This window comes from Atta cephalotes, assembly GCF_000143395.1.
Source record: "Atta cephalotes unplaced genomic scaffold scaffold00025, whole genome shotgun sequence".
Classification (NCBI taxonomy): Eukaryota; Metazoa; Arthropoda; class Insecta; order Hymenoptera; family Formicidae; genus Atta; species Atta cephalotes.
In genome coordinates this window covers 3986379-3999701 of record NW_012130089.1, presented here as the reverse complement: position 1 = coordinate 3999701, position 13323 = coordinate 3986379, and the positions used below count along the sequence as shown (strand labels likewise).

Genomic DNA, 13323 nt, shown 5'->3' with positions numbered 1-13323 from the left:
TAAAAAATGCTAATTTTATTTGCTGGAAATGTAATTTCCTGCTGAATTTACAATTTATTTCCCTAGATTGATTCTTATTCTGGGTAGCTAAGCTTTCACATAAAATCTGCAGTAACCGCGCTGGTTCTGCTGCGGCAATGCTTCTTCTTCAGATTAAAATAGAATTAGCAAATATTTGTACGTATGGCACACAAGTCGACGATTGGTAATCTTTGGCTCTTTTGATTCTAGAACAAATCTTTTTAATTTTCAATTCTTTTTAATGGGGTAAGACCGCTTTTTAATCAGTGACTTCTCTCAAGCGTGGACATGCGGAATCAATCTTGAAATCGCTGAGTCTCGATCTTTCTCACAACGGGGAGAAACCGCAGTGAACGGGACGATTGCGCCCCAACTTCCTGTCCCTCCCCTTTTTTTTATACGTTTTTTCCTTCGCACCTATCGATCTCGTCTTTCTCGCTCGCAAGTCTTTACGCCCCGCCAATCCCGTTCGTGTTTCTGATCTTCTCACCCTCTTTGCGAACGCGGCAAGAACCGCGGGCTTCGCTCGGAATTGCTACCCCCGTCTCTAAGACCACCCTACGAACTTGACATACAGATCTCCTTAATTGATTTAAGAAATAAATCACTCGACTGAGTGTCGGGTGAGCGGACAAACCGTACATGCGTTCGATTTATTCTTGTTCCTGCTTCCGTTTTTCTTTTCCAGAAACAAATCGCACCTCGCTGTAAGCGTTTTACAGAATAAATTAATATTAGTAAAGAGCTACTGCTCTTTTTATTTTTCTTTATGGTTGCATATTGATTAAGTTGACCTTCTCGTGTTACGACTGTAACAAGATAACGAATTCGCACAGAATAAAATGGACAGATGCGCGTTCTCCATATTTTCAATTCTGTTATTAATCATGAAGTCGGGTTCAACATTTTTTATTGGAATCATTAATGAATTAATCTGTTTTATTATGTTAAATTATTTGTTAATCCTTTAAGTTAGAATTGGATGTGACTCATGACTATTTTACATCGTTCATTGTTTAATAGAGAAACATGTATGTTTCATGTTATCATAAATAAACTTCTTTGATACATTTTGTACATATTGATTTGTACACATGATAAATGAACAAAACTACATTCATCCAATTTTACCTTTCTGGATGAAAATCTACCTTATTATTAAATAGAAGATTAAATTTCTGTAAAGTAGAAAACAAGGTTTTTATTAAAACTTTGTTAAAATTGGTATTTTGAATTTTTAATAGTATGATTATATTATTTGACTATATTATGTTAAATTGATACTCAACATTTCTCAATGTTAACACATAATTTATGAAAAAGTGAACAAAAAGGATATTTTAAAAAATATAAATTCTGAGATAAATAAATAAAATACGTGTAATTTAATGACAAATATTAATTTTTTCTAAAGAAATATGCTTCCACAATTTGCTTATAAATTATGTCAGTGTTACATTTTTTGTGATAATTTTTTTTTACATTATATTTATATTACTTTCTAACATATTTAGTTTATGATTAATACAAAAATTTAAGTAGGCCATTTGAGACATATGAAATATATGTTAAATTTATGATACAAATTTTTCAACTGTGTATGTGTAAGTAATATCATCTCTTAGAATGTCTCATGTCTCATGAAAATACCACGTTAATTATGTTTGTATAATTAAATACTAAGTATTATGTTGTAAATGCAGGGATTGAGATTCAAGAAAAAAAAATGGCCAACTAATCCGCGAATCGTTCAATCGTAGCGCTGTTTCCTGTTAATTAATACTTCACAAGAGATTCAGAAATGGCTATTAAAGTAGGCTCGATTCCGGCTATCCGGCTACTTCGCTTCGGGATGATCCAGCGACCGTGCTATCTCGTTCCGTCTCCGGCGACCAGTTTACTTGTTATGAAAGTTTAAATTAATTTCGAGGTAATTTCCGTGCGGTAATGGCGATAGCCGCGCGCGATGGGAGCCGCAGGAGGTCCTCGGTCTTCTAGAAGGCGGCCTGGTTGCTCCGTCTTATCGCTGGAAAAACAATCGAGTCCGTTCCTCCATCCCTATATCACGTTCCTGTCAACTGCCTGGTGCGGGAAGCCAGGAAATATCGCCCTCGCGGTCCGATTCATACCCGTAGAAACTTTTCTGCGGCACCTGCGTCTCCGGGGGCTGATCAAGTTCGATGTCTCGCGGAGTTACGAGGCGCACCTGCCGCGCATCCCGATGTTGCGATTTCGCTGGCGATAACTAGAGATCGGATTACTCGAATAATTTAATATGCGTTCGCGTGAAAGCCTTGGAGAAGATTCTGAGAATATCAAATGAAGTAGAAATGGAAGAGATCTCAAGCTCTATTTTGACAAGTACTTTCAAACAAATTATTAATACGTATAATTGGCGATAGAAAAAAAATTGGCAATTGAAGTTAAAAATTAAAGTTTTAAACTTATAATCGTAAATGGCAAGGTATTTAAAAAAATTATAATTAAAAAACGTATTATCGGATTTGTTTAAGGTTATGTGTGTTTCTAATTCCAATTAATTTTTATCTTAATTTTAGCTGATCTATTTCAAAGTAATAAAGTGCTCGTGAATTGAATTAAGAAAAAATGCTTTTAAATATACTTTCATTAAAATCAAGTCTCAAGGGATTAATATATTACAAACTCATCAAATATTAATATTTATAAATAAAAATTAATAAATTAATTATAAAAATTAATTAATTATAAATATTAATTATTAAAATATTAAATTAAATAAATATTAATTATTATTAGTTTACTTTTTTTATACTATCATATATGTACATTTGAGAATCGTGTCATGAACGAGATTCAAATGGAAATTATAAAAAAATTAGAGTATTCTGTTATTCACGACGACTGTCATGTTCTTTTATGCGATGAGGCACGATATCGATTACAAAACTTAGAAAACAACGTGTCCATTACTGATGGTGTAGTAAATCAGGAAGCAATCTTGTACTTTAAATTCTCTCCACAGCGAGAATAATCAAACTCATACTTTCGATGGAAACGAATGTCCTCGTGCAGCTCCAGCAGGCATAATAAATATTATTTCAGAGAGGTATGCTAGTAAGTTATATCTAAGTATAACCGCGAGAATAAAGTCGATTTCACACGGGCCATAAACTGAAGTACTATAAATCCTTTTTACGAAAGTTAGATCAGTGATTGTTAAATTAATTTTAACAGATAGTAATTCCATGATTTTCAAAATCCCTTTACTCAGAATTCTGTTAATTTAAAAAAATAATTTAAAATAAAATAATCTAATAATTTAAAAATAAAAAATGTGCTACCAAATTTTAATAATAAAAAATTAACACAAATCAAATAAATGATTATTATATAATAAATAATGCAATTAATTAACTATAATACAATTTAAAAACTCGTAGAGTATTGTACCTCCTTTTAAAACATTTAAAAGAAATTGTGATTTTCTATTTTTGTATGTCACAAATTTACTCAATTATTGCTGTTGAACTCACCGATAAATCCGTTTTGATAAAGCTGTTCTGTTCGTGTGAATCCGGCATAACTGTCGATTCAGTTTTGCCGCGACCTTAAGTTGAAATTGTTCGGTACAAGAACTAGAGGAGAGCTGTCGCAACGAGCGGACGTGTCCGAGATGTGTGCGAAGAGCGAGATATTGAGTGGTATCGTTTCCACGTAATAGGCAATACGTTATTGAGGCTCGGCCTCGAAATGTACTTCTATTCCCATGTTAATGTGGATTATTGAACAGCCCCGTCATGGTTAGCACAAATGCTAAAGTTCGTGGAATACACACCACCGCGTGACCGTGTCGTGAGACCTGCGGGCATCGTTGCACTTTTGCGATCGGCCGACCAATCGAATGGTCGATCGATGGGCCGTTTCGTCACGCAGATCGATCTCGGTGATCGAGCTGACATTATTACATGTGTCGTCGACTTTTGTCGCGCTGCGATGCACCGAGGACTTTCTATCTGCTTTGTTCCGTCTGTTCGCCACGGTTGGAGAACGTATGTTTGTAATTAGATGTAAAAAAAGAAGAATTGATTTTTCATAAAAGTCATCTTTTCTCTCTTTTATGAGATTAATAAAAATATGTTACTCAAATAGATACAAGAAAGAAGAGTTGAATTTCTATAAATAAAAAAAAATTTATCTTTTATATATTCATATATTGACGTTAATATTAACTTCATAAAAAAATTTAGTTTCATAGTTAACGAAATATTAGCGAAAAAATTAAATTAATTATACTAGCTGTAATCAATATTAGATATGTTTCCTGTATCACTGTCATATCTTTTCCACATTGCATGATTGTCCATCTCAATTATCATGCACGAGAACGCGTTGTAATTATCCGTTATCCATCCATTCGTTCATCATGATCCTTACGAAAAAACTTTCTCGGGGCGAGGTAATTGTGGTCTTCGTGCGGGTGAGACGAGAATTGACACGATATCCGGGCGATGACGAGAGGGCACGTTAGTGGAATAGAAATGGCGAAATAAAACGAGCCGCGAGAGATCAAGGTCACCGGCAGCGAACGGAGCCAATTAGCTAGCCATAGACTCGATTAGCTAGCCGGCGGAAGCTCCGGACTGGCAAAACTACGCGTATAACGGATCGAAGGATATACAGGCACTATAAGTACTATACTTAAGCGGATAACCGAGTGCTTGTGTCCATTAACGTCTCTACTGCCGGTCGCTGATACTTTCCGAGATACTTTTCCGCCTTTTCTCTCCCGCTTGCCTTGCACGTGATCCGCGCGCGAGGCGAGTGGAGAAATAGATAGATAGAAAGAGGAAGAAAAAAGAGGGAAAGAGAAAGAGAGAGGCTTGCTACGAATTCATCTTAGATTGTAACGGTATTCGCTTCTGTTGAATATGCACCGCCTACACGCCCAATTTTTTTGCACCGGTGAACTTCGACCTGACACCGTATGATAGCACTGTAAGCTCCGTTCTCCAACGGTTTCAAGAACGGTGAATGAACTTCTCATAAATAAGTTCGTAGAATCTTTTCATATCCATATTCGAAGAAATAGGCAGGCAAATATCTTAATTTCGATACTACCTACTCTTTTGTGGAAATATTGGAAAATGTTATTGGGTAACTTATTTCGTTACAGTCTCTTTTTATACTTTTTATACGCTTTTAATTGCACAGATCAGAATACATGTCGCTTAGAAATTAAGAACAAGTTGGCTAGGAAAGTTTATAGCAACCATAATCTCTTTCTATAAAAAGAAGTAAAATAATTGTACAAGTGGCTGTAGAAGATAATAACTTACAATTAATTGAGATAGGTGTTTAGACAAACTCGTAGAATAATTGCTACCGGTTTCGTTGGATACTGTCGGCATGCAACACGATGATACTCGATTTACAGCTTTACCGTTTACTCTTACTACTTGTCGGAGTTAGTTTCCCGCGTAAGTAAAAGTATCGATAAACACGTAAGGCGGCTTTCATTGGATACACTAAGGGACGGTCTCTCTTTCTCTCTTTTTCCAGAGAGAATTTAGAATAGCATATATGGTACGGGAATCGTAATCCTGCTTGTGAGGATTCCACAAGAAGTCCGTGCCATCCCGCTTCGAGGATCATGGCTTTGTCCGGCGAATAATGGCAGAGCAAACGGGAGGCGTTCGTCGGAATTAAAACGTGAGCCTGTGGATGTTCGGTGGTTCCGAGTGAAAAGGGCTGCTGTACAAAGAATTCCTCTTTCTTTTTTCCCCTTCACTCTTTCTCTTCACAACTATCCCTTGCCGAGAAAATCCGCAGAGAATCTCTTAGAGTTGTATACACATGTGACGATATATGACAGTATCAGACGAAGAGAAAGTAGAGATTCAATAATTTAAATCTTCAGTTAAAGATTAAAGCGACCCTCAGACGATCAATATTATTGCACAATATTTGATGTAACACAATATTATCGATCATCTGGAGGTTACGTTGAGTTTCCAGACTATTTGTTTTAAATTGTTTAATAAAGAGGTTTCTTTTAAATTGTTTAAAATAATTGTAGAATAGTATTGAATATCTAGAGGCCGCATTATATAGTATTTCATTATTCATTATTTTTTCTTGTTATTTTTCTTAAAAAAATGAGAGATATTTTTATGTAAACATCTTTAATCTTAGCGCAACATATACTGAGATCTATGATGAATTGTTTAGAGTTTTTCGATTAAACAATTGAAGAAAGCTTCAAGAATATCGATTATCATTAGTCACAAATGTACCACGTAATTTATCAAGAAGAAGAATAATTTTAGAAAAGCAAACAACTATCACACAAAAATAATGTAGGGCGTGCTATAGAAACAAGAGTTAAAACGTTCTTTATCAGAAGTATAAGCCAAAGCAACTCCTGACTTCGTTTGTCTTAATCTAAGAATATATAGCGCGGTAAAAAAGAACGAATCCGCGAGTAGTGATCGTTAACTATCCTTAGCACCAAATCTTCTCCATTTCCATTAGAAGGAAACCTTGCCTTTCCCCGCGAACGAGAAACAGGCTAATCTCTCGAGGGGTTAAGCGATCGCTTATAACGATTTTCTTAACCCTCCTTGCGAGATCCCTCGCAGTCCAACACCCTTTTCGTCTCTCCTCTCTATATCCCTTATAACGTGCGAGTCCGTGAGACGATCTATCACTATCATCTGAGATTGAGACTTTACGCTTTCGACGAAAACAAACTACCGCGTCGTACGCCATATTGCCAGCTGCTTTATATTCGCCGATCCTTCGTGAGCAACGAAAACGAACTACTGCTCGACGTCGTAACGTCACGTGCGTACGTCATTACGTCTCCTTTTTCGCAGGGAAACGACGCGATGCTTTCCTCGCGAATGTTGAAAGTCATCGGTTCCCCTTTCCCGGGTGATGCATACGACATCGCAATGCTCACCGAAAATATTGCAATACGTGATCTTTCTACGTCAAGAACGCTAATGCACGCGAGATATACAAGGTATATGGAATATCCACTGGATATGTTTTTCAGATATTCGCAGATTTTGCGAATATATGGCTTAGAATTTGTTCCAAGACTAGCATTCATAGTCGGTTTTAAAGATCATGTTAAATAATACCTTAATATCATAGACGTAATATCTAAGCAAGCTGACACTAGTTAATTAGTCGTTATTTTGATATTAAAATCATTTTTACATCAAAATGATGATAAATAACATTAGATTGTTTGTTGGAATGCTAGTATAATTCTGTGATTGGCTTAATATCTTAATATCTCTAGCTGTTCTCTAATAAAAATTTATGCATTTCTTAAACATCCATTAAATTACTCCGTTACATAATATTACTGGATTCTTAGTTGTAACAATATTGCGTAGAAAATGGATAAGAATTTAATAAAAATTCTATTCAGTAGCTGAAGCAGTTTTTCTGATAAAAATATGTGCAACTTACTTAGACACCTGCTCAGTTATTATTTAATATTGATAGATTATTATTAGTTAAAATACATCTGCATCTATTTTTGTTCAGTAAATTCAGTAAATCCAGATTTTACGCATCTTTTGAGCGTAGTAATTGCAAGCAAAACGTTATATTTCGACTGAGATTCTAAGAAATTTTATTATATTTTTCAGATAATTAAACAGAATTATATTGTCCAGTAACTGCTAAAAAAATGTATGAAATTTCTACCTCTAAGATTAATTATTTACTTTTACAAAAATTATTAAGTAAGTCTCACATATATTTTAATATGTTTAGAAAATATTTGTAAGGTTTTGTATTAAAAAAAATTGTATATAAATGTTATAGTATCAGGATTAATAAAAAAATGCACAAAACACAAATAGATTATCCTTGGTTTTAAATATATATAAAAATTGATGTACCGATCTATGATTAATTGCAAGATTAAAATGACAGTCATCTTTATTGAGTTTATGTTCATTATCATAATTAAAGAGAAATATCGTGTTATTGAAATACTCCAATATGCTGATGTGAAGGGCAAAGGAATTCGTCGTAAAAAATGATCGCAATTTCAATTTAGCAGTCTCGCTTGCTCAATATGCTACGTGCTCAATATGCTAACATAGGGATTATAATATGAAAATATAATAAGCGGTAAAAAATAGAAGCAATAAATTATATCTTGTGTTTCAAATTTTATTCACAGCATTCATTTTTTATATTAATATGAAGTGTCGGCAGCTTCGAAATAATATTTCTAAAATGCTTTCAAGATAATCTTTGGATATAAGATATAAATAGATATTATTCGCGCTGTTATAAATTTAAACGCTAACAAAATTAGTGCACGCGCAACACGGAGAACCTGCCCATTGCCGATCAATTAATTCAGGAAGCTGCTTTTAATCGTTAACCGGACCGACGAGGGAGCATTCCTGGTCGAGGAAGCGCGCGAGTAAGGATCCTCGCGAGTGTAATTCCGCTCGTAATAAACAGGAACACGTCGTTATCGACATGGTGCGATCGCACGAAACGGGCCGGACGAGAGAGTGAGCTCTCCAGGGTCGCGATCGCAAATATTCCCTCGTGTGTAATACGCCGGACGATTTCTTTATTTAAACGATACGGCCGGCCAACGCCGTACATCACCGCGGCCAACTGGAAAAAAAGGCATGACACGTCGTGCAGTTGAATATTATTAGACCGTGGAGAAGAAAACGACGCGGGTAAATGATCGCGCTCAGCAGATCCTCGTAAGATTATTGCATCTGCAATTTATACTGTTCGTAGAAACACGGCCGTGGACGAACATCATAAGTTAAATGCGAGTTGAAGTTCTTTTATAAAGTATCTTCATTTCCTTTCATTTAATTTTTCTGATCAGATCAGCATGGGGTTTCTTCTTGGCATAAATTTGATCGTATCTTCTCCCATCTTTTGCTAATATTCAACGTTAAATATCTTGTAATTTTCGAATTAAAACTTCTCCCTTATGATTTTAGATAAAATTTTCGTTTTGTGAGAAAAATGTAAATTCTTCATTAATTGTTTCTATATGTACATATACTGTTGTAGAGAAGTTTAAAAGTTTCGTATGGACCATTCACGAGTTGCCAGAGAAAGATCGCCTGAAAATTCGCGCGCAATGCGACTAAAGTACGAGTGACTCACCGGTGAACGACTCCTTTCGAGTGCATGTGCTTGAGCGCGGCGACCAGCTGTCTGGCATAGAGCCTCGCCATGTTCTCGTCCAGTTTACCGGCCGGCTGCTCCTTAATGTGTGTGCACAGGTCGCCGCCGGTCGCGAGTTCCGTCACGAGATAGTACACAGATCCGCACTGCAAGCAGTCGTTAAATTAAACCGTTATCGATTCATGTCGATAACGCGACTTTCATAGGGGAAGTACAACAATATGGAGATTCTACGTTTGGGCTTTTAAATTCTTAGATTCTCGCGGTGCCGTCTTTGATACCAGATTCTAAAATCTATACAATCTCTATGTATTTGAATTTCAATACTATACAAAAGATACGTCTTACGTCAGACATATTCTGTAGAAATCTGAATTCATTGAAATTACAAATATCAACATTTCAAAGTAACAATATGAAAAATTTGCGGGCTATGAATTTTATACTATTTTAGAAACCTCAAGTTAATTTTTGTCGAAAATAAGGAGATATTATGGAAAGTAAATATATAGTTTATTTTAAAAAACCACATTAATCAAGTATTTCTTTCGCAGATATCAGATTTATAAAACTGTCATTTACATGAGAAATCCTGATTTATATAGTGATTTATGTTTTCCTGTCATTATATTTTCTAAAAATACATTCAATGAATCACTTTAGCATATTGAAATTTGATGTTATGAGTTTACTCTTTTTTTATAAATTATGTATATTTTTTGATAATAACATTAGATATTATAGCTTTTTTGGAACTATAATTTATTTTGTAACATCTTTGGAAATAATTACATTTGCAGAATTTTCTATTAGCTCTCTATCAACTAGTTGGATTTGGAAGGCACAGTTGATTTTTTAATTGTGAATTCTAATAGATAAATTTAAATCTCTAGAAAATTGAAATACAATCCAACTTCTAATACCAACTTCTTAAATTAAACCATTTTTCAATTCTCTAAAAATTACATTTATATGATTTCTAAAATGACCGACTTAATTATATTATAATTCAGAAGTAAATTGCACCAAAAGAAAGCAGTTTGTGAAGGATAATTCATGATGATGCGCTTTAAATTTATTAAATAACGTTAATATACCGTGTATAATCTTCTCTCATCTTTTTATTTCGTGCGGCCCGGTGTCGAAGTACGGCCATACATTTTAGTCGCTGCTGAAAACGGAGCAACAAACACATCGAGCTGGGGAGAATCTGCTCTCGACTGGGACTGGTCACGCGAAATTAATCACGTGCATTTAAAATGCATCACGAGGCGGAGGCGCATCGTAATTATCGAGAAAGCGTTTCCCGAATTTCGCGCGCGATCGCGAAACATGTGCGTGGGCTTCGTCGATTAAGCGATTACCTTAATGCAACAATATGCATGCGGCGACGTCAGGGGAGCGACGCGTTCACGCATAGCCGTCGAGTTACGATCGGAGTGATTCGTTGCGCCTGGCCAATGGCGAGTCGGTGTTCTCCGAATGCCGATGATTATTTAATTCTTTAGGACTGGTTGTATCGGTATATTCGGCCATAGCCTGATGCTTTAATTATGAATCGCGTGGATCACGAGAACCGAATAAATTTCACACGCGCATATTAACGATCAAATATTAAGCACGAGATCGGACGAGACGAGATTTTCAATTTACCTTTTTTCTTTCGCTGACTACTACGCTAATTATTCCAAGAACTTCATTAATCGTTTAAGCAGGTATCATCAGTTATATTAAGTATTAAGTTATTTGACGGTACTGATTCGTGGTATCATATGTAATAATAGTTTACCATAAATGTCAGAAGTGTCTATTTCGAGTACTGGTAGAATAAATTTCAGAGACGTCTAATCAGACGATATCGATTAAAATAAATATCAAAAGTGTTTGTCCTGATTATAATCGCAAAGTAAACGCTAAAAGAAACATTGTAATCATATAAAATCTAGATCTTTCAAGGCTTGTAACGCGGAAACGATTCATAGGATCAAGTTATGTCTATTGAGACATTTTTTCAAAATGAAGAGTATTACAACATATCCAAAAATTAACCAAATCCGTAGAAAGACATTTTCCATAAGATTAGTGTGGGATCCTTTAAAAAAAAAATATCGCTTAATTTAAGTTTTACTCCGCACTATTCTGTTCGGTGTACTGAAGACAGCCGAAGGGAAACTTGGCTGATAGAAACTAAACGAGAATTTCTGAGAGTTTGGAGACCACTTGCGAAGTCAATTCATCAGAGATGCACACCGCTCTATCCCACTTGGCTAAGATCACCGTTTCGTTTTGACGAGGACTTGTATATACAGAGCTTGCCAACCAAATCAACTGGAGTTAGGGTGGAACATGAGATATCCGATTTCGATATATCACCGGGTAGGAGTTAAAACAGGAACGTAAATTCGGTGTATGTAAATAAGGAATAGGCACGATGGAAAAGCCGAGATGGGAAAGGAGCCGAACGTGGAAGTCATTTGCGAAACAAGAAGCGTATGGAACTTCGCTTTCGCAACTCGTGCCAAAAAGCTGTGCATCAGTTATAAGATCTTATTCCCGAGTGGAATTTAAAGTGGATTTTTCCTTAGCGCGAATTTAACATTTGTATCTTTCGATTCTACGATCTGACAGAATCTCTGGATTATTTTTATCGATCATTTGATCATCGTCATTCCCCGAAAGTTGCTTACAAAATAAATGCGGACTGTCATTACAAGTTTTGCAACTTCGACTTTTCTAGGTAATAAATTGTTTTCTTACGCTGAAAAAAAAAATTTTACTGAAAAAACTAAATTTAATAAATAATTTGAATATAGTGCAACTAAATTTTTAAAATGAATATAAAAATATATTTATTTGATAGAGGAATTATTAATTTGATTTGATCATTTCTTTTATTGAGTAAATATTTATTTATTGTAGAAAGAAAATATTTAGTTGGCACAATTCAAATAAATGTTCATTAAAATGTAAAATATTTTTTCTTAGTATAATATATTTGCACAATCGATTTCCTTATCTTGCATTCCGGACAGACTGCTTTATAACAAGACGAAAATAAGTTTACTCGAATTCTTGCGGTATTATCTAAAATGACATCATAGACTTACAACGAGGCAATTCCAGCTCGTATAACCAACTGAAAATGCGGTTGTCGTCACGTATATTTTTATAGTGATTTCGTCTCCCGAACAAGGGGAACGTTGGTGTCGTCGAACATCAGGCAAGTCGATTCGTCGTAACATCGGTACCGACATAAAATCGCGCGAGCGGCACGTTTACGGCCGCTGTCGGCTGACAATAATGACCTTAATTGGCGCTTAAAGCGGCTTTCTTATCCTGAGCATGAGTAACGCGTTGACCGCTGGACATGCATCTTCGTAAAAATCGACAGGCACGTGTGCGCTTTCTTATTATACAGAATGATTCAGAACGGTATATCCTACACTTTAAGTTATAAATATGTACGAATAAATAATTAAAAAAAATCATTTTCTATCTTGATTGTTATAATTACTAACATTATAATTGAGACATGTGCAATTTTAATTGGGTTAACTTTAGAATGATTTTCTTTGAAATAGAAATAAAATATTTAGATGAGATTTTTTTGGGTCTTAATTTTTAAGCAGACAATTGAAAATGTTATTATCATGATGGGGGGGAGAGGAGGATGCATACAATTAATAGCAAATTAAATAAATAAGCTTTATTTTTCTAAAAATTTTTATGGGCGGAAATCTCAAATTGCTGTGTATATATGTGACGGATAATAAAATAAACTATCTAGTAGTGACCAGGCAGGAAAATATCGATAAACTGTAAACGCCATGGTTTTGCCTAAAATGTTGGGTACTGCAAAGTACGCTTTTACACTGGCACAGCAATAACCGCAACTTTACGACACAAAAAATGGTCACCGATACATTGTCCTCGCGGAGTATGAAATTTTGTTGCGCTGCTACGTTATGTTCTATCATAAATTTATGGTAAATTGACATTTTTTTATCACTGCACTTCGCGTATATCATAAATTTGAAAGTATGTATATTTCTTACATTTCATCATATATATATATATATATATATATATATATATATATATATATATATATATAATAATATATATATA

The 13323-nt window shown here is 34.9% G+C and overlaps 1 protein-coding gene across 1 annotated transcript in view; it reads right to left on the bottom strand.

Annotated features, from left to right (window-relative positions):
• The window catches only part of LOC105620386 (hormonally up-regulated neu tumor-associated kinase homolog B-like), a 58825-nt gene that overhangs the window by 29294 nt on the left and 16208 nt on the right, over nt 1-13323 (bottom strand). Inside the window, exon 3 of the mRNA XM_012201886.1 lies at nt 9175-9341. Coding sequence (XP_012057276.1) covers nt 9175-9341 — 167 coding nt within the window. The remainder of the gene's footprint in view (nt 1-9174; nt 9342-13323) is intronic.